A 21,513-nucleotide genomic window follows, 5' to 3' on the forward strand; every position below is an offset into this window, starting at 1 on the left:
AAAAAGAGTAACAACTATGTATAATTAATACAAAAGAAATTTAGAAGAATTTCACATTCTACACAAAACACAGAATTCTAAATGTATACATGAAAAGTTTTAAACAGCATATCAAACACCTTCATAATACCTTCAAAATTACATGAAATAATAGGAAATAAAAACAGTTTTATTTGAATCACTATGGTGATAGTTTCCTTGGTAAACTTTAGCTTCTTAGGTTTTAACATTACTTACCCATTACCTTACTGAAAGATACGTGATTAAAAAATAAAATCATCCATACATTACCAAAAATGTGGAAATAAAGCTTTGAAAACTTTCAATAGTAAGTCAGAAGGAAAAGTCCCTAATAAAAACTAAAATCTGGGTCAAGCTAGAAGTGGAAGTAATTTAGAAGTGATTAATGAAACCAAAAGCCCTGGTGGAAGAGGTACCCATTCTAGAAGGACTGGAACTAGACAAAGTGAGGCTTTTAGATGTCTGGAAAGAGTAGGCAAAAACAATGACACTGTTATTTTAAGTAACTGAGATGGTTGTACCAATACAGGAGTGAAGATAAACCTCATTTGCAGAACTCTGTTACTCCTACTCCTCCTAGTAGTAGTCATACTATTGTACTACTAAGTACAAAGGGTTAAAGGCCCTGCAAAAAGGAAATTACTAGATTATAGAAGATTAGCTATAAAATAGTAAAAAAAAAAAAAAGGAGAGAAAGATTAAAGACAGAGAAGGCTGAAGGGCCTGAAAACAAAATATAGAAGAATAGGCATATACTTAGAAAATAAATTGTATGATTAGGTGGTGACAAAAATAAAAGAGTCTCAATCATTTCCTGAATTATGTCCTAAAAGTCGCTGTTACTCAGTTACGCCCTGCAGAATCCATCCCGGCCTTCATTACCCTTTTGAGAATCTTATCCTAAAGTTTCATAGTAATGACTGACATCCTTTCTGCCTAAAATCAAAAGGGAACTGCAGAAGCCAAATGCATATTCAAATGAAAGTTTAGTTACTAGCCAATCTAATAAATAACTTCTAGGAATTAGGAGAGACTTTCTCTAACACATTATTTCTTGGGTATGTTCATTCTTTTTTACTTTTATAATCAGAAAATACAGAGCAAAGATCACGTACCAATTTAATCAATATATAACCACTCAAAGCAAAAGCTGAAGAAAATAATGTTAACTGCAAACATTTTTAATTGAGGTAACTCTCTCAAATAATGACTTGCTACACAGTGTGTATTTCTTTATCACATACCAGTTTAACAGCTTCCTGTGCAGCTTCCTTTCCACAGAAGGTGATAAATGCATACCCTCTGTTCTGACCAGACAGTGGATCCATCATAAGACGTAGATCCCAAATGGGACCAGCCTTTTCGAAAAGGGGTACCAACTCATCCTCATATAAATCTCTTGGTATTTTACCTACAAAGACCTGAAAAAAAAAATCTCCGTATTACAATCCCAATGTAAACATTTGATTTTAGAGCCATAAAGCCTGACTGCCCTTTTTTTTTTTTTTTTTTTAATTTTTTTTTTTTTTCAACATTTATTTTATTTTTGGGACAGAGAGAGACAGAGCATGAACGGGGGAGGCACAGAGAGAGAGGGAGACACAGAATCGGAAACAGGCTCCAGGCTCCGAGCCATCAGCCCAGAGCCCGACGCGGGGCTCGAACTCACGGACCGTGAGATCGTGACCTGGCTGAAGTCGGACGCGTAACCGACTGCGCCACCCAGGCGCCCCATGACTGCCCTTTTTCTAAGGGGCTAGGGGCACAAAGATGGTTAAGGAGGAGTAAGTACAATTTGAATCTTTGGGGGTTAACCTTAATGTTTATTTATTATGATTACCTTAGGGTCATTAACAGAGAACAATATTCTATAGGGAAAAACGGAAGCTAATTAATAAAGAGTGTGCAAAATTCGTACAAACAACTCTAAATTTTTAATTTTTATAGTTTTTCCTTTTCTCACAAAAGTAACAAAGGGCATGTATGTATCTTTGGGAAATATTTCTGCATTTTTATAAAAACATGAATTGAATAAAGACTGAAGTGCTCTTCCTCAAGCTTTCTCAACTCTAGTATCTTTACCACTTAAAACTCCAGAGCTTCTGGATGGAACTAGAGGGTATCATGCTAAGCGAAATTAGTCAGAGAAAGACAAGTATCATATGACTTCACTCGTATGAGGAATTTAAGATACAAAACAGATGAACATAAGGGAAGGGAAGCAAAAATAATATCCAAACGGAGGGGGACAAAACATAAGAGACTCTCAAATATAGAGAACAAACAGAGCGCTGCTGGAGGGGTTGTGGGAGGGGGGAGGGGCAAAACGGGTAAGGGGCTGAAGGAATCTACTCCTGAAATCATTGTTGAACTATATGCTAACTAACTTGGATGTTAAATTAAAACAAACAAACAAAACCCTCCAGAGCTTCAATGTATCCCTTTCTCTGTCAGAGTATTTCATTTTAAGGTGTGAAAAAAATTCATCATTTGAGGATTTGGTGCTCTACCTTAATTAAAATTATGTAATAAGGATTAAATTATAACATAAATTAGAATTAAACAATCAAAAGCCTTCTCAGTATTTAATATCAGATCACAATTTTCAAGTTTCCACCATGTCGGCAACATCAAAGATAATCTTTCACATGAAAACATTTGCAATCCACACACAGTCTTAAAGAGTAAATGTTTGTGTTAGAGATGAATTTTCTAGTGAAACACATCTTCATCTTTTCATACTATGAAAAATGACCTGATTAGTTAAACAGCAATCCAAAAGATGGCCAAATTATTACTAGATATTAAGTTTCTGGTGTTAATGTAACAGTTGTTCTAAGACAACCCTTTTCAAAATAATCAAATTTACCTTCACTGCTGTCTGGCAAAACTTGAGGTCTTCTTTTGAATTCCTAGTATAATTCTCACATAACAGCTATTCAGTCCTTCTGTCTCAGTGAAGTCTCCAATCCTCGTTCACTAAGTCATTCCAAGGAGATTGTGTGGGAAAGTCACCGGTGTCCTTATATTCTCTCCTCTCAGCCTTAAAAACTTTCTCAGTAACTGTTTTTACTTCTTTATACCTCAGAGAAAGAGATTTACTTCCTTTCCAAGGTTAACTCCTTACCCCTAATAACTAAGCCCATTTCTTCTCCCCACCTTCTTCTGGAAATAACCGCAAACTTTATTTCTTCGACTCTCCTATTTTGCTCAGTACATCCTTTCCTACCCACTGGTTCTTGTCTTCAAACGTGCCAAATTTCCCATAACAAAACAATATACAAACAAGAAAGCTTTACCCATTTACCTTTCACTTTCAAATGCTTTGAACACATCACATCTACTATATCCTTAATGCTGTGCAGCTACAGAGAATAACTAGACACCTAAGGCATCATCTATGCGATATCCCTATAGAACCATGTTTCTAACGAAAACTCACTCTGAAAAGCCCTTGCCATCTATGCTCTCTCTTTAACTAGCACTGGCTTCTTCCTCTAATGCTAAGCTGTATGCCCAAATGTCACTAATGGATACTTTGCTTCCGCAGTCTCATCCTCCTTGCCTTTGCAATAAGCATTAACATTAGTGGTGCTGCCTCCTAAAAATTCTCTTCCCTTAAATTTTCAGGATCCTCCACTAGCCTGGTCTTCTCACCTTTAATTATTTCTCTATCCTTTCCATGGTGATTCTTCTGGCCACCTAGTAGTAATCTGCGTGTTTCCCAAAGTTATGGCTCTATCTCATCTTCCCTGTATTTTCTTCACTTTTAAAGATCATATCCATTCCCCAAGTCTACTATATAGTCATCTCCCAGATTTACATCCCAAGACCTAATTTTATACTTCCAACTGCCTACGAAGCATTTCCTCTTGGTTGTCCTGATTTTACCTCAAATCACCAATAAGTCTAGCAATGCCAATTTTGTGTTTTTAGGTTTTTTTTAATGCTTATTTATTTTTGAGAGAGAGACAGACAGACAAAGCACGAGTGGGGGAGAGAATCCGAAGCAGGCTTCAGGCTCTGAGTTGTCAGCACAGAGCCTGACGCGGAGCTCGAACCCATGAACCACGAAATCATGACCTGAGCCGAAGTCAAACGCTTAACCGACTGAGCCACTCAAGTGCCCCAAATTTTTGTTTTCTGAATACAGATGCAGACATAAATATGACTATGTATCAGAACAGTACTAATAGTGGTTTATCAGTGCATGAAAAAACTGTTCTAATTTTATTCTTTTTCTTTAATTGTATTTCCTAAGTATTATATGGTATATATAATAGATTTGTAACAAATGTTTCTTCCTTCCAAAAAACAAAATAAGTAAAACCCACACTTGCCAACTAGTTCCTTTAATTTTCCCCATTTCTCTTAGGAGAACGTAAGTTCTGCTGCTCCCTCCACCCATGAGATGACTAAAGAAATAATACCTATGTAACAAAAATCTCAGATATTTTGAATCCCTCCCATCCCTATCCATATCCAATTAATCTTTTAAGTATCAGCTTAAAGTTGTTCCAATAAATAATACCTAGCCTATATAGATAACTGGATTCCTCCCAACTCATAGAACTTGTCCAAACTTTTCATGAGACATGGAATTGCATATACCTTCAATTCATGTGCCATGTTTGTTTTTCTAAGTTCTACAGATACAGTGAATACCACAAACAAGGTCTAAACAAACATGAGACTTAAATACTACTGATGGAGAAAAAAGTTAAATAAACAATATGATTTCAAGAGGTGTCAAAGGCTAAGAAAAAGCAAGGAAAGGGAATAAATGATGAGGAAGAGGCTATATTTTAATTAGGAAGGCTTCCTTGAAGAAGTAAATTTGAACTGAGACTTAAGGTAGAAAATTAAGGAAAAATCTGAGGAAAGAGCATTCCAAGGTAAAGGAACTGCAAAAAGATGGGAATACACTAGACGTATCTGAAAAACAGATACAGGACAGTGATGGAATAGAAACCTGTTGGGAAAGACAGAACAGGGGCCAGATTAAGTTAAACCATGTTAGGAGTTTGCATTTTATTCCAAATGGGTTGGGAAGATATCAGGGGGTTCTGGGCAGTGAGTAGGTATGACATGTTCTAAAGGGCTGTCAGCTAGGTAGAAAATGGACTGTATGGAGAAACAGGCTGACCAGTCAGGTTCACAAGGCAATCCAGACAAGGGATGATGGTGGAACGGACTAATACGTTGACAGCTGTGAAGGCAGGGAGAATGTGAGAAATAGCTGACTTTTAAGTTATGTTGGATTCAAATCTACATTTTAGTTACTTTTGAGTAAGTTTCTTAATCAGTGAGTTGCAATACCCTATCTGGGAATAACACCATCAAGAGGGTTCAATTTCCATGTGAGCAGAGAGCCCACATCTTGTTCTCATTTTATTCCCAGTACGGATCACAGTGCCTGAAACATTAACAGCTGCTCACCTTTGACGAACGTACAAATGAAAATCTACCTCATGCTGTTAGCTTATGCACTAGCTCCCATTCCTTCTCTTCTACTCAAGGACACTTGGTCCAGCAACAATCTGATCATCAATTTTCTCCTTTATATATAGACCATTCTCATCAGCACACAAGTGATCATAATTTCTAACTTAAAGTTTAAATGAAAACAAAAATATATCTTGACTATGACACACCTTCCAGTTATTGCCCCATTCCTCTGCTACCCTTTGTAGCAGAAGTGCTCAAAAGAGCTATACCAATCTTGCTATTTTCAAATCCCTCACCTCCCACTCTCTTGAATCTTCTCCAAACCCAGCTTTTACCACCACTGCCAAAGTCACTAATGACATCCACGTTGCCACAATCAAATGGCAATTCACAGTCCTTGTCTTACTTGGAAAGTTTGTTATCATTGACCAAGCTTCCTTTTGTGAAAACTCTCTTCACTTGACTTCTAGGATACCACACCCCAGGTTTTTCTCTTTCTGCTCAGTTCCCTTGCTAGTTAGTTCCTTCTCATCTCCCGAACCTCTAAACGTAGAGGGCTGTGGGGATCAGATCTCAGACCTTTATTTTAGCTGCACACACTTCCTTGGTGACCACATCCAAACTCTGGTTTTTAAATACCATCTGGATGCCTATGCCTCCCACCATTTATAATCTCCAGCCAAAACTCTCCCCTCAACTCCAGGATTATATAAGCAACTGCTCACTCAACAGCTCCATTTGGAGGTCTAAGAGACATCTAACTCTTAACATGTCCAGAACTGAACTGCAATCTTTCAATCTTGCCAAAATGTCCTTCTGTACAGCATTCTTCAATAAATGGCAACTCCATCCTTCTAGCTGCTCAGGTCATAAGTTTTGAAGTCTTCCTTGCCTCCCTTCTCCCATATCCCCATATCCAACTCATCAATAAATCCTGATAGAATCTAACCACTTCTCACTAGCCTCAGCTATACCACCCTATATTATCAATCCTATAAATGAGCATTCATTAAGACAAAAAATAAACAAGGATAACTGGTATTCATTTTGAAGTGTATTTTTTGGTGTGGCTAAGCTCTCTGGCCCAACCCGGACAAAGTGTTTTTATATTTGAGGTTACTTGTATTTGAATATTTAAAAACTGTTCTTGAAAGCAAATTCTGTTTCATATTGCTTCTATTAACATAATGCAGTGGTGCTTCATAATTGCATTTTTCACCACCCCTATTTCTTCCATACCCATTACAAATATATAATAAAGCAAAGAAAGAGCACAGAAAGTGGCAATATGAAAAAACCTTTGACACACAGCTAAGTGAGGAAGCTAGGTGTCAGATTATTATACTACTTCTATCACATTTGTGCTTATATTTTTAGAACCAGAAAATTTACCTTATCAAGCAAACCTAAAGTGAAAAACCTGTATTTTCAGAAAAAGTAACTTAATGATTGATTAATCACTCTACAGAAAGGATTCACAAGACAAGTTCCTTGTACTTTAAAATATCATTTGAATGTTAGAAGTCTAACTTACAGATTTTTTTAAGAATACTGTTTTACTTTAAAAGAAACATCAGCATTAGTCAGAGAAAGACAAAAATCATATGACTTCACTCATATGAGGACTTTAAGAGACAAAACAGATGAACATAAGGGAAGGGAAACAAAAATAATATAAAAACAGGGAGGGGAACAAAACAAGAGAGACTCATAAATATGGAGGACAAACTGAGGGTTGCTGGAGGGGTTGTGGGGGGGGGTGGGCTAAATGGGTACGGGGTATTAAGGAATCTACTGAAATCATTGCTTCACTATATACTAATTTGGATGTAAATTTTTAAAAATAAAAAATAAAGCTAAATAAAAAAAATAAGATTAGAAAAAAAATATTCTGGAAAAAAAAAAAATCAGCAAATCCATGGTCAACAAAGTCCCCAGTATTATAATCACTGGGGTCCGTGGAAGAAACAGGCTAACAATACTGGTTTACTGGGGGACCTGGGTGACTCCGTCGGTTAAGCACTGGACTTTGGTTCAGGTCACAATCTCACGGTTCGTGGGTTCTAGCCCAGTGTCGAGCTCTGTGCTGACAGCTCAGAGCCTGGAGCCTGCTCTGGATTCTGTGTCTCGCTCTCTCTCTGCCCCTCCCTGGCTCACACTCTGTGCCTCTCTCTCTCTCTCTCTCTCTCTCTCTCAAAATTAAACACTAAAAAAATAATAGTAAAACAGGGGCGCCTGGGTGGTTCAGAGTCAGTTGAGCGTCCGACTTAGGCTCAGGTCATGATCTCACTGCTTGTGAGTTCAAGCCCTGCGTCGGACTCTGTGCTGACAGCTCTGACGCTGGAGCCTGCTTCGGATTCTGTTGTCTCCCTCTCTCTCTGCCCCTCCCTCTTGCGCTGTCTCTCTCTCTCTCAAAAATAAATAAAATGTTAAAAAAAATAATAATAACAATACTGGTTTACTAAGAAAAAGGAGATGGCTTCACTTCAAGATCAGTTTAACTTTAGGACATTAACTTAAAAAGGCAAAAAATAAATAGTATTCAAGAACTAATTAAGCATAATTCCTTTAAAAGTTTCTAAGCTCAATTTTTAATTAACTAAAATGAAATAGAAATGCTTTCCTTATATTAACTTGTTGGTCCCTGTGCCACTCTGGCTCCACATGAACCGTTTGGAGTTAGCACTCAGACATGTGCAGCTAATCCTCCCCACCCCCCACCCCCATCAGAACCAACAGCATCTAATGAACACCGTAACAACAGTCCTTTCTTTACTCACTAAGCATCAAGGCTTGAAAAAAGTTTTGGCTGTCTACTATCTATCCATCAAATATTTCAATAGTAACAGAGAAAGCCCTCTGAGGCTCTGGAAGCAATAGAGGTAACAGGCAGCACAACATCGTCTTTTGAGTGTCTACGGAGTTCGTCCATCATCCAGCTCTTATTTGCTATTTTGCAAACACAGCAGCTCTTCCTTATACACAATTCAATTTAGGTACCACTAAATCATATACTTTTACATCTCTGTTAAATAAATATACTGGTTTTCTCACACTTCCATTAATCAACCAAAGAATTAAATCTCAATCTACCATTTCCCTTAAATTCCTCTACAAAACATCAGTGCTCTGCTCTTTAAACACGTAAGTGCTTATTATAACGTAAACAAATAAAAACAGACGTTCCTTCCCAAAATAGCTGTACAATGCCAGCTGAAGAGGCACAGGTACTAGAACCAGACCTGACCTGAGGGCCAAGACACACTAAAAAATACACTTCAAAATTAATACCTATCTCTCTTGTACATTTCGCATCTCAGGGCAATGTCTAAGAACAACGCCTGCAAATGGGTGCTCACTTATAGGATTAATTTATAGTACGTTTTACCCAAAGATGAACCCTTCGTCTTCTCACAACTAAATTTTACTACTGTCAGTCTCAGGCACTGACCCTAATTTCAACTTTCTCAATCAAGAGCTAAAAATTCTTAATGACTGTAGTGAAATATAAAAAGAAACAAAAACTTAAACTTCACAGCATCAAAATGACACCAACTAAAACCAATTTATTAAATTAGCAACCCAATATATTAAAAAACCTCTTATTTTTCTGATTTTTAAAAAACTTTAATTTTCAACAAGTATAGACCAAATCTCATTTAACTTTATAGGAAGAATCCAAACCTTTACACTAAGATTCTGTGGTAACAAACTGCTTGACAGCAGTGGCTTATTACGCTCATACAGGGATTTCACTGTAGCAATATTTGCTGTATGCAAGGATACCCAATATATAGGAAAATGCATCTTTTTCAGAGACAATGCAATATAAGAGAACATACATAGTTTACAATTAAGATACCAACTTAGTTTCTAACTGGATACTCAAAATAGCTTATCCTATTAAATGGTTCAAATGCTTTCAGTGAAATCTTAAGAGTACTAACAAACTCCTTTCTTATCTATATAAAACAAAGATACAACAAGTCTCCATTAACGAGCTCGTTAATAAAACCAATCCAATGGGCTAAAAAAGTTCATTTTTATAATTATAAAATAGACCAACTATAAAAACATAGTTTTAAAATTGTATTTTCTAACGTACGATAATATATAATATACAATAACAACGTAATATACAGTAACAATATTATACAGTCTTTTTATTCCTAAGGATTTTATAACTAAAGAAATAAGACTAAAATAAATGTAGTAACTGGTAGATATCAACAAGGACATCACTAGCTGGATGATACACTGTAGATAACTTTTTTAGACTGTATTCCCCTCTTGGAGGTGTTTTAGGCTGCCTCAAAATAAGGAAGAGGCAAATGAGCAATTCCATTTTTTACTTTTTTCCCCCCATTTTTTATTTATTTTATGACGGTCTAAGGTAAGAAAACAAAACTTAATGGTAAAACCATCAGAAAAAAGTACATTATGAAGTCGTTCAAGTAAGAAGGCCAAACTACCTACTGTTTAAAAGTAAACAGAATATAAACGTAGATTTGAAAGGGTTCAAAATCTAAGCAGGACGTTAAAAATGAAGAATGGGTTGGGGCAACTGCCTGGGTGTGCAACTGATCTTGGGTTGTGAGTTTGAGCTCCACGTTAGTATGGAGATCGCTTAAAAATTAAAAAAAATCTTTAAAAAAAATGTTTAAATGCTTGGAGTCCCTTTTAATATTGCTAAATATTAAGAAATAGAATACTAGTTGTAATTATGTTTGAAAGAAGTTCAGGGAACAAAGACCAATGAATGTAAACTCTATTCTCTACACAGAGAATATACTGGAATTACTTCTGATATAAATCTAAAAGGTTATGTTAATTGGCGATATCTTTACTCACAAACTAGAAATAATTATCTTTGCTCGTGGTTACCTGAAAGACACCAAATCAGAAAAGGTCCTGCTGTAAACTTACACTTTGGCATACAGTTTTTACCATTTAAAGGATTAGAACTGGCTAACTAACATAAAGGTGTATGAAGAAACCTTTACAAAGGCTCATACGGGAGGAAGGATTGCTTCTTTGCTCAAGGACAAACCAATGTGCTCTACCTTTATCTGATTCTACATCCTTCCCTTGTGTAACCCACTCCCATCAATAAATCTCTCAGGAAATATTGAGTACCCTTTATGTGAGGAGGGTGGGTCAAGAAGGGAGGACAAGCACTGTTCAAAATTACTGACATGAAACAAAAACAGAACAAAGCAATTCTTTGTCCTTAATAACCTCAACCCAAGCAACTAAAACAGTGTGTTGTTGGCTGCACGGTTTTAGAAACTAGTTCTAAGAACTCTACATTCCTTTACGAAGTGTTTGGGCATCTACTAGTCACGTGATTCTCCTTGCTTAGGAGGACAGTAAAATACAGATGGATATCCAAAACGAATAATTATGACTACACTTTGAAAAGAATCCAGTATTCTTCCCCATTATAGAATAGAATAATTTACAAACTGGAAAGATTTCGGCAAACAGCTGAAGAATACTCACTTCTGTTCCAATTCCCGGTTGCACACCCGAGTACACACTGTCTGGCGGAGGACCACCATACTTCCTCTGTCCTGTGGTTACATCCAGAGTATAGCCAGTCCTCTCAAGCAACGCCTAAAGACAATTATACATCTGTTTATACTTGAATTGTAGGCAAACGAAATCTCTAAGCACAGAACACATTTTTGTTACGCACGAGAACAGAAAGACGGGGTAAGGATTATTAAAAATGTGACAGGAGCTAACCCCCGGCTATCTACATACACATACTGCAGCATTCCTCATTTGCATTCTCCTCTACTCCAATGAGAGCTTTCCTTAACTTGTTCCCTTTATATACCATATATCCACCTGTGATTCAATTCAAATAAAATGTTCTCTACTCTTAAAAAATCAGAAGTCCCAGGGTGTCTGGGTGGCTCAGTCGGTTAAGCATCCAACTCTTGATTTCAGTTCAGGTCATGGTCTCGTGGTTCATGGTTCGTGGGTTTGAGCCCCTCAGACTCTGTGCTGACAGTTAGGAGCCTGCTTGGAATTCTCGCTCTCTCTCCCTCTGTCCCTCCCCCAATCACGCTCTCTTTCAAGAACAAATGAATTACAAAAAAATAAAAAATAAATCAGAAGTCCTACCTCCTTCATGCAGCTTTCTTCATTTGCTATTTCTCACATCTTCCTACTCTGACTTTCTATTATAGTCAGGTAAGTTAACCTTTGTTTTGTTTAATCCTTTTGTCTTTACTTCTGCTATATCATAAGCTCTATAAAAACCAGACCATTTCTCATATAGCACGGATTCAAAGTATGTGGCAATTACCAAATGAGTATACTCAGGTTCAGAAACAAAAAACAAACAAACAAAAAACAAGCAACTTTATGCTTCCTGATTACCAACTTTTTCCACATTATATTAGGTATTGAAGGAATACAGAAAAGAAAGTAAGGGTTTATATTTATAGGAGAGGCCTAAAAAAACAGAAAAAATGGAAAAAAAGGAAATGCAATGTACCTAAAAAGGGGAGAATTTTACACTTCATGTCTTAAAAATGAGATGGTCCCTGATTTGCGGTGATCTGACTTACAAGTTTTGGCTTCAGGATGGTGTGAAAGTAATATGCATTCAGTAGAAACCACACTTCATATTTTGTTTTTTATCTTTTCAATATCCAGTAGGATATTCTCGTGATGCTGGGCTGTGGCAGGGAGGCTCAGCTCCCTGTCAGCCATGCGATCACAAGGGTAAGTAACCAATACACTCACAACCATTCTGTACCCATACCGACCACAGTTTTTCACTGTCAGTACAGAACTCTATATAAATTACGTGAGATATCTAACATTTCATTATAAGATGTTTTTACCCAACTAGGCTAATGTTAAGTGTTCTAAACACATTTAAGGTAGGCTAGGCTAGGGGTGCCTCAGTGGCTCAGTCAGTTAAGTGTCCAACTCTTGATTCTGGCTCAGGCCATGCTCTCACAGTAGTAAGGTCCTAATATCAGTTGTGAGGTCCTGAGAACAGGCTCCCACTGGGTGTAGAGTCTGCTTGAGATTCTCTCTCCTCTCCCTCTGCCCCTCCCCAGCTTGCACACATATACATAGGTGCTTGCTCACTCTCTCTCTCTCTCTCTTAAAAAAAAAAAAAAAAAAAAAAAAAAAAAAAAAGGCAGGCTAAGCTACAATGTTTGCCAGGTTAAGTGTCATCAGGTGAATTTTCAACTTAGGATATTTTCATCAACTTAAGATGGGTTTACCTAAGTGTAACTCCATCCTAAGTTGAGGAAGATCTATACACAATGTCAAAGCAACAAGAGATTTTAGACATCATCAGGTTTAGTGGTTTTCAAAAATATCTTTGGAGGAACTCTGGGATTCCAGAGTTATCTCAAGCTCTCAAGCTCTCTATTCTTCTACCTTTGACTCAAAAAGAGCTGCTCTACCTTGAAGCACAGAAATAAATGTTGATACACAATAAAAACACACTACATATATTACATACTTACACATTACTTGTCTAATAGGTCATATGCACATATCACATGTATAATACATACCTTACCAAGAGCAAATACCCAGCCTGAGGGAAATAACATAGGCCTATTCAATACACGCTAGTAAGTTTTCCTTAAAAATAACTATTATGTCAGATGGGCTTTTCATGTATTTATTTATTTATTTATTTATTTATTTATTTATTTTTTAATTTTTTTAACGTTTATTTATTTTTGAGACAGCGAGAGACAGAGCATGAACAGGGGAGGGGCAGAGAGAGAGGGAGACACAGAATCTGAAACAGGCTCCGGGCTCTGAGCTGTCAGCACAGAGCCCGACGCGGGGCTCGAACTCACGGACCGTGAGATCATGACCTGAGCCGAAGTCGGACGCTTAACCGACCGAGCCACCCAGGCGCCCCTCATGTATTTATTTTTTAAGTGTACTTATTTATTTTGAGGGAGAGAGCAGGGGAGGGGCAGAGAGAGAGGGAGAGAGAGAATCCCAAGAAGGCTCCGTGCTGTCAGCACAGAGCCCGATGCAGGGCTTGATCTCAGGAGCCACCCAGATGCCCCTCGCGTGTTCATTTTAAAAATACAGGGGTGCTTGGGTAGCTCAGTGGGTTGAACATCCAACTCTTGATTTTGGCTCAGGTCAGGGTCTCACTGTTCAAGAGTCTGAGCCCTGCACTGGGCTCTGCGCTAAGAGCATGGAACCTGTTTGGGATTCTCTCTCTCCCTCTCTCTCTCTCTGCCCCACCCCTGCTCCCACTCTCTCTCTCAAAATAAGTAAGTAAATACTTAAAAAAAATAAATAAATAAGAATGGGTTATGCCATTTTATAGATGAGGGGGTAAAAGGTACAAAAGGAGGTTTATGTAAACCAGTTCCATGATAGAAGCCACAAGTTCTATTTCCTGTCTAAAACATAAGACTGCACAAACAGCTTCATTAAATAAAGTAACTATTTCAACTTGAAAAGTCTATCTCTGTGGCAATAAAACATCAACATCCATTTAACAAAGGAATTAGGTTCACTGGTCTTTCACCAAAAGCCCTATATTCACCTTTCAGGGACGTTTATCTCAAGGAAAGTAACAGTAATGGGTGCTAGTTACACAGTTCTTGCTACATTCCAGGCATTATTCCAAGCACGTGACATATCTTAATTCCTTTAATCCTCACAACTCTAGGAGATGGGTACTATCACTCTTCCCAGTGTACAAACAAGGACACTGAAGTAGATAAAGAGAAACAAAGTGCTTAGAAAGAAACCAAACCAAGAGACATGACTGAATCAATCTAAAAAGCTATTATCAGAAGCATCAATAAACATGTACCATGCACAGCCAGAAGAACAAGTAATGAGGCAAGAGTTTGAATTAGGGCTTTTCACCAAACATACAATTGAATGTTTGCCCCTGAAATGCTTCTTAATTTTCCTTAGATTATCTCATTTCTAAAACACTAGTTTAAAAACAAACAAACAAAAAAAGTGGAACTGTAAAAACTTCCTAGAAAACATGAAAAAAACATTCAATCTCCTCATTAAACTTAGTATCACCACGACTACCCAAGTCAAGTTTTACCTTGATCTTTGCTTCATCAGGTCCCTTTGTGGACTCTTGCACCTTGCTCCCCTGCTTCTCCCTTTGCCTGTAGGTCTTCATAACTCCACATAAAAATGCACTTTTGTTCTAGAACAGGCAAGTAATTCAATGAAAAAGAACCACCAGGAATTGTCGAAAGGTCAAATACATAATTAAATTACAATTTCAAAAGACAAGAATTTTAACAAAATATTTACTCATTAATTCACCCAACAAATATCTGCTGAGAGGCTACTACGTACTGGAGACTGGAGCAGAGGGTAAGAGCTTACCTTCCACACTGGCAAAACCGTCTTCTATTTTGTTCATATTCAAGTGCGTCTGGATTATCTTTGCCAGACATTCCAAAACTATTCTTATCTACGTTATTTCCCTCCAAGATAATAAAACAGAATCAGAGAACCCCAAAATGTTTAAGATCGCAGGAATCTAAACATGTAAAAACCTACTAATAACAATGAGCAAACCCTGTTTTTAAAGTAACTTACTGCAAAGCGGGGCGAGACTTTTACTTTACACTTTTGTTTCTGAAAACTCTTTGCCATAAGCAGGTTTTTCTTTCCTTTGGACTAATTTTTTAAAAGAGGCGGAGGTAGTCACAAACAAAAAAATACCAACTCTCTCAGGAAAAAAAGTAATGGTAAAGTAATTTCAGATCATGAGTTGTTCAAAGGCATGTCTAGCAATGGCCTTACCTGAACATGTGATAAGTCACTTTCCTTGAACTGTTGTAGTACAGACAGAGCTCCTTCTTCATTAAATTCCCTGAGAGCATCAATTGCTCTTTCATCAAGATCGACATAAGCTACCAATCCTAAAAATTAAATTGAAAAGGGGTAATGTTACTGCAACAAAAGGGATAATCTAAACTGTGCTATCAATGTTTAATCAAGAATTGTTATATTCGACACTATTACTAACCAACTGCATTTTCACTGAATATGCAAATAGGCAGCTATACAAATACTATATACACAGAAAGGCCAAGAGTACAAATATGAAAATAAGAGATAAAATGTCAACAACTTATAAACATAAATTTCAATCCCCACATCCCACAAAAACCCCACAAAAATCCTAACCCCGTTTCCCACTCCCCAAAAAGTTTAAGGTTTGGAAGTTAAATCTGATGCACACACTGTACTACAGATTAAGCACTAATATAACAAACTCTGATTTATGTTAGAGTAGTAAGCATACACTGTATTCCCCAAGGATCAACCTTCAAATTATATGGACTGCTGTGGTTGTTGCTAACCACACAAGAGGTGGGAGAAAAAAAAAAAAAGAAACCATTTTTATTAAATAATTCTTTCCACTCTCCAAAAGGTATCAAAGGCTTTTCCTCCTTAGCACCAAAGAGAAAATGAAATTGATTTGTTTATCTGAGCATCCACTTTGCTGCAATCAGAATGTGGAAAGGCAGAATTTTAAACTCTTCTACAAATGCAAGTGCAGCTTGATTAATCAATTCTGAAAGTCATTTAAGGCAATCTTTTGTTCTTTTGATGCGTGTCAAGCTGAGGTTTAAAAGATGCTGTGGCATTCACAACACTGTCAATAATGACTATTTTTTTTCAAATGGCATTAAGGACTTTACTGTGGACTTACAAGTAAACTATACAGAAAATATATTGGCACTGCAATCTATACATATATTAACTGCACACAGAACAACTACTCAATTTATAATATAGTTTCTTGAGTCTGTTAAGTTCGTGTTGTGTTTCTCTCTATGTAAGAATATATTTCAGAATTGATCCAATGTAAAATGGAAATATTTGGCAGATTAAAACCCGAGTCCATATGAACTAACATCAAAAGTGACTCCATTTTGATAAAGCCAAAAAGAACGTTATTCCATACAATAAATATATTTTAAATAAATGTAATGCCATTTGTAAAGTTACTTTAAGAAAATGTTGCCAAGATTTGTTTTAAAAGCTCAAGATGAGCATGCCTAAATAATTGAGAGTTTCCTTACTTCCATATTCCATACCACCACCCAAAGCCACAACTCAGGACACCCATCAATCCATTCTGTCAATCCAACCCTACACCCAAACCATCAGCCTCTTATCAATAACAAACACTCTACAAGAGAGCATCTCTGAGCAAATCACTGCCAATTCTCTATGGCAGAATGTCGCAGCAAGTTCCTGAGGACTGATTTTCAAATGGAACCATCACCCAGGAGTCATTTTTAGAAAAGTCATTTTAACGTCTAAAATTATCCTAAGCTTCTCAGATTTGAAAAAAAAAAAAAAAATCTTTTAAGGACAAAAAAACAGATATTTGTTACTAGAGTACTTAAGACACATTTGTCAGACAATTCAATTCTCTCTCCCAAATCTGGAATAGGCACACAAAACACAGAGGAAGAAAGTTTCCATCTATGGCCCCAAAGGGGGAGGACACATTTATTTATGAACAACACTCCCTAAGGGTAAATATTTCTCTCCCTCTTTAAAACTTCAAACCACTTACAACCAACCATATTAAGATATTCATATTTGCTTAAGCACTTATCCATGGGACTTCTAGATTTTTTTTTAAAAGCAGCTGTTACAAACCAAACACTTCCAAATTACTGAGAGATGTGGATTTTTGTCTATTAGAAACTTAGACAGGCCACAAACTCTCAAGAAGTCTGACATTTATTATCGTTTCAGACAATACAGTCTCACCAGTCCTCTTATTATGCCACCTAATCAGACCTAAGCTGATTTAACAATCACTTTAAGAAGCTAAAAGTAGAAAAGTAAAAGCAAAATGATGACTGATTTAGATTAAGAAAATGTAAAATTTGGTATGCTGAAACATACATTTTAATTGGTGGTAAATCTAAGACAAATTGATGTACCGTTCTGAAACAACTAAGACTGCATATTCAACACTAAGAAGGCTTCAAAATAATGAAATAAGAATATCAAAGTCAAACCCAATATGCCCTCAATGAAGGGAAAGTAACAAACATTCAGCTCTACATAGATCAGAAACAATAAGTATTATTTAACCTTAAAAAAAAAATCTATAAAATTCAAAGTGGTTTGCCCTCACTTTCATAACCAGTCAGAAACAAGAAATGCATATTATACCTGTCTGAAATATTTCATCAAGTCTTTCTGCCACCTTCTGTGGGAGGCCTGCCTCTATCAGTGTCTTGTAGTGTTCTGTGTGAGTTACACTGGAAGTATCCATTGGTTCTTCCTCTTCTTTTAACTGTACCGCATTACCATTCACCTGATTAGCCATTTTATTATGCTGCTGGAAAAAATTCAGGAGCTATATTACATTAAGCCAGAAATAACTAGTTTGTAGGACAATGCATGATTTATCTAAACTAATTTGTATACATGCTGCTAATAAACTCTATCAAAATAATATTATATGCCTTTTGTGATGTATCTGACCTAAATTTGCAATAATAATCCTGTAAAACCATAAAAAATGTACATGGAAGCATCAGATGTTTAAGGAACTTCATGTACACCAGGTTAAAAAAAGGCGTGAATTTACTAAAGGCAGAATTGCTGATTAACAAAAGCAGCTGTTGTGTCCTCACAAGCATATCAACAAATCACAAAATCCTAAAAAGCCCATCAGCTCTCAATTCTTATACAGTTTTAAAAGTTTGATTTAGAAACAATGAACACCCACAGACCACTTAATCAAAGTTTAGGGACTTTCAAATTATCCTAGTTCTGCTTCAAATCTAGGATAGGTGTGAAATAAATGCTCTGCTGTCTCTAGTTCAACATGCTGGTGGTTTGGGTTTTCTCCGCCTCACTTAAAAAAGAAACAACACAACTTGACATTAATTTTTGTTCTAAAATTAATTTGCTGTTTTCCCATTCACAGATTTAAAAGAAAAAATGACCAAGTTTAAAAGCTAAACGATTGTGTTAAGTCCACATAAAATAAAACACGAGCTATAATTGAGGTTGCTTCTTTAAAAAAAAAAAAAAAAAATCATGAGTACGTATCGAATTTTTCGTATCAGTAAAATAAAGCTCCAAAAACATATTGAAGAATGGACAGCTAACTTCTTCCAAATAGTTTCAACAAACATTACCTAAATTAGGGTAAACTTAGGTCAGATGTCCCAGATTAACCTACCCAAATTATTTTTTTGTATGTTCAACCTGTATGTAATGCTGAAATGGACCAACTCCCTGAAGAGAGAGATTAGATAATAAAACCATATAAGGCCAGTCTCTATACTGCCTCTAAAAGACAGGGAATTAAAGTGCACTGGTCTCTAGTGAATGTGATGAAGATAATAAGCAGCAGAATAAAGACATTGCAACAAATACTGAAATAAAGGACATGAAGGTGGATCTCAAGAAGAAGCCTACTTTTCTTGATGAACCTCAAGGTACCCTAGTTAGCTAGAAAGAAAATACAAGCTTCCTAAAAAGCACTAAAACCCGCGATAACCACACTTCCAAATTGCTTATCAACCACTGTGCAAATGCAGCAGGTGCAGTTTTCTGACCTATAACAACTTCTTTTCATCTCCAAGTCCACAGATATTTCGTTGACATTAATGAAAAAGGGAGGAAGACCAAGGGGAAGGAGGTAATAGAGAACAGGAAGAGAGGAAAATGCAGAAAGGGTTATTCGGAAAACAAGATAAATATGACTTCTTATGATTACAAACGTTAAGACTTGATAGCCCACTAATGTCTATACAGACGCAGACTCTGGTTAAAACTCTGGGTGGAGAAATGTTTCTCAAGGCAAGCCTCAAATTCTGATGAATTGGCAAAAACGAAAACATTCAAAACTGGCACGCTTTTGATCAAGAAACTACTTACAGTGTAAGATGAATACGTTTACTGATTAATACAACCTATTTCTATAAAGATGCACTCTAAAGTCCAAAATCTGTGAACATATAGTTCTGTTTGCCCACGTTCCCCCACCCCCAAATACAACCATTAAGATCATCAGAACTCAAAAGTTCTCAGTATCACAAGACCCTTACAGTATCGCACCTGGGATTTCTATCAGCCACAGAAAAGAAGCAAATTTTTAACAGGAAAGTTCAACGAACATCTGGTGAGGTGGTATTTTTTTTAAGCATGTGTAAAGCAAAAAGACAAGTTGTGTCATTAAGCACAAGATAGAAACATTTATGACCATCATTTCATTGCAAAGGCTCTCCTACAAGTTGATTCTGAAATTGGTTGGAATTTTCAAAAAGTTTGTAAACTTTAACGACAAAAAAAGTAAAATAATTAGATTCCAGAAAATAAAACCTTTCGGACCAAGGAAAAAAACCTCTCTCAAGCCAAATACAATGTGCTCATTTAAAAAAAAAAAAAAAAAGTCTTTTATGTCATAGGAGATCGTTTAAAACTCTTGTGTCAATTCAACACAATGCCACACAGCCAAACCATATTTCTGGATGCAGCAAATGTACTGTGACTAGAGTCATTTGATAAGCATTTTTGCAAAAAGGAAACATTTAAATAAGATTTTAAAGGGCTGCTGGGAGATTTGGGAAGTCAGCACTAGCCCCTCCCTGACTTTTTCTGAACATCTCTGCGCAAATTCTTCGTATTAAGAGACGGGCTTTAAAAGGACCAAAGAAATGAAAACTAACGGTTATCTCACGGGCTAGGAGTGTCAAGCCCTTATCCTACGACTGACTCACGAGACATAAATTCAGCCTCTTGAGGGACAGCAAAAATCTCAAACAGGTCAGTGTGAAAGGACCGAACCTTTCAAGAACCCCTTGGCTTTAAGTTTCATCTTGTGGCAACACGGTTACTGCCGCCTAAGAAAAAGAATCGCCCTTCCAATTTGGTGCGCCTGTGACAGTCTCAGAATCGTGCCTCTCAGACGCCGCTCGAAGCCTAAGTTTCGTGGCCTCTAGTAGTCATTTTTTCCTTCAAATCTCGGCTCGCAGCATGCAGCGTGGGGGAGGGGAGGAAGGCTTCCTACACGGATCGGCCCCTGGGCTCCAGCTCGCACAAAAGTTTTCTCCCGGCTCAGGTAACCCCGGGTTTGCATCCCGCCCCCTGCCCACCCCACCCCCTCAGGCCCGTCCCGATCAGTAACACATCCCACTCGTGGCTAAGCCGGCCGAGACGAGAGCGAAGCGGCTCCGGAGTTGGGGGGGGGGAGACGAAGGGGCCGCGGGCGCCCTTAGGCCGCCCGGCCGGCCGCGTGGAGCGGCCGGCGGAGGCGGGAAAAACACGGCCGTCCCCAGCAGGCCGCGCGGAGAGCACCCGGCGGCGCGGACCGCGGGCCGAGGGTTGGAGGGGCGGGGGAAGGATGCGCAAGGGCGAGGAGGCGCCTCGGCGGGGCTAGGCCCTCCGCGGCGCGGCCGGACGAGGCCGAAGCCGCAGCCGCCCCCAGCCCATCCCCACCCCCACCCCGGGGCCTCGGTGCGAAAACGAAACTGGGGCCGAGGCGCCGAGCCCGGGATGGGCCCCGTCGGGTCGGATCGGGGCTCCCGGCCCCTCCCCCCACGGGCCGGCGCGAGACTCACCAGGGCAGAGCTGGGGCCGCCGGCCGGGCCCGTGAGAATCAGCGCGAGGCGCTTTGAAAACGACTAGAAATGGCGCGCGCGCCACCCCCTCCCCCCCTCATGGACAGAGACGCGATCCCGGCAGCACGCGGGGTTTCCCGGAACTGCTTCCAGGGACTCCGAGTGGCCGGGCAATCATTTCGCGCGGCGGCCTGAAAGGCAGCCCAGGCGCCCAATAGCAGCGAGAAGCAGCGGCTCACGCAGGGGGACAAGGGAGCCAATCGATGAAGCCATCGGCTGAGCCAATGAGCGAAGTCAGCGCCGCCGGCTGGGGCGCCTCCGGGGCGGGGGCAGGAACACAAAGGGGTCTGTGGTGAAGCCCCGGGTAGAGGCGAGGCTGCGGGGCACCAGGCCCTGAGAAGCCGGGGTTCTTCCCTCCTCGTCCTCCGCCGGGGCGAGACCG

At 38.5% G+C, this 21,513-nt stretch overlaps 1 protein-coding gene across 6 annotated transcripts in view; it reads right to left on the reverse strand.

The window, feature by feature from the left end:
* The window catches only part of HNRNPR (heterogeneous nuclear ribonucleoprotein R), a 34,707-nt gene extending 13,498 nt beyond the window's left edge, over positions 1–21,209 (reverse strand). For 2 of the 6 annotated variants that reach the window (XM_042994607.1, XM_042994604.1), the window contains exons 1-6: positions 21,072–21,209; positions 17,668–17,836; positions 15,265–15,383; positions 14,549–14,656; positions 10,972–11,085; positions 1,266–1,442 (exon numbers count right to left, since the gene is read on the reverse strand). In XM_042994607.1, the coding sequence (XP_042850541.1) occupies positions 1,266–1,442; positions 10,972–11,085; positions 14,549–14,656; positions 15,265–15,383; positions 17,668–17,824 (675 nt within the window). In that variant the 5' untranslated portion in view covers positions 17,825–17,836; positions 21,072–21,209. Of the gene's footprint in view, positions 1–1,265; positions 1,443–10,971; positions 11,086–14,548; positions 14,657–15,264; positions 15,384–17,667; positions 17,837–20,298; positions 20,547–21,071 lie in introns of those variants that run through there. The other 4 variants (XM_042994609.1, XM_042994608.1, XM_042994605.1 and 1 more) reach the window with 3 other exon arrangements.
* Positions 21,210–21,513: the final 304 nt, after the last annotated feature.

Source organism: Panthera tigris, chromosome C1 (genome assembly GCF_018350195.1).
Source record: "Panthera tigris isolate Pti1 chromosome C1, P.tigris_Pti1_mat1.1, whole genome shotgun sequence".
In the NCBI taxonomy this organism is placed as follows: domain Eukaryota; kingdom Metazoa; phylum Chordata; class Mammalia; order Carnivora; family Felidae; genus Panthera; species Panthera tigris.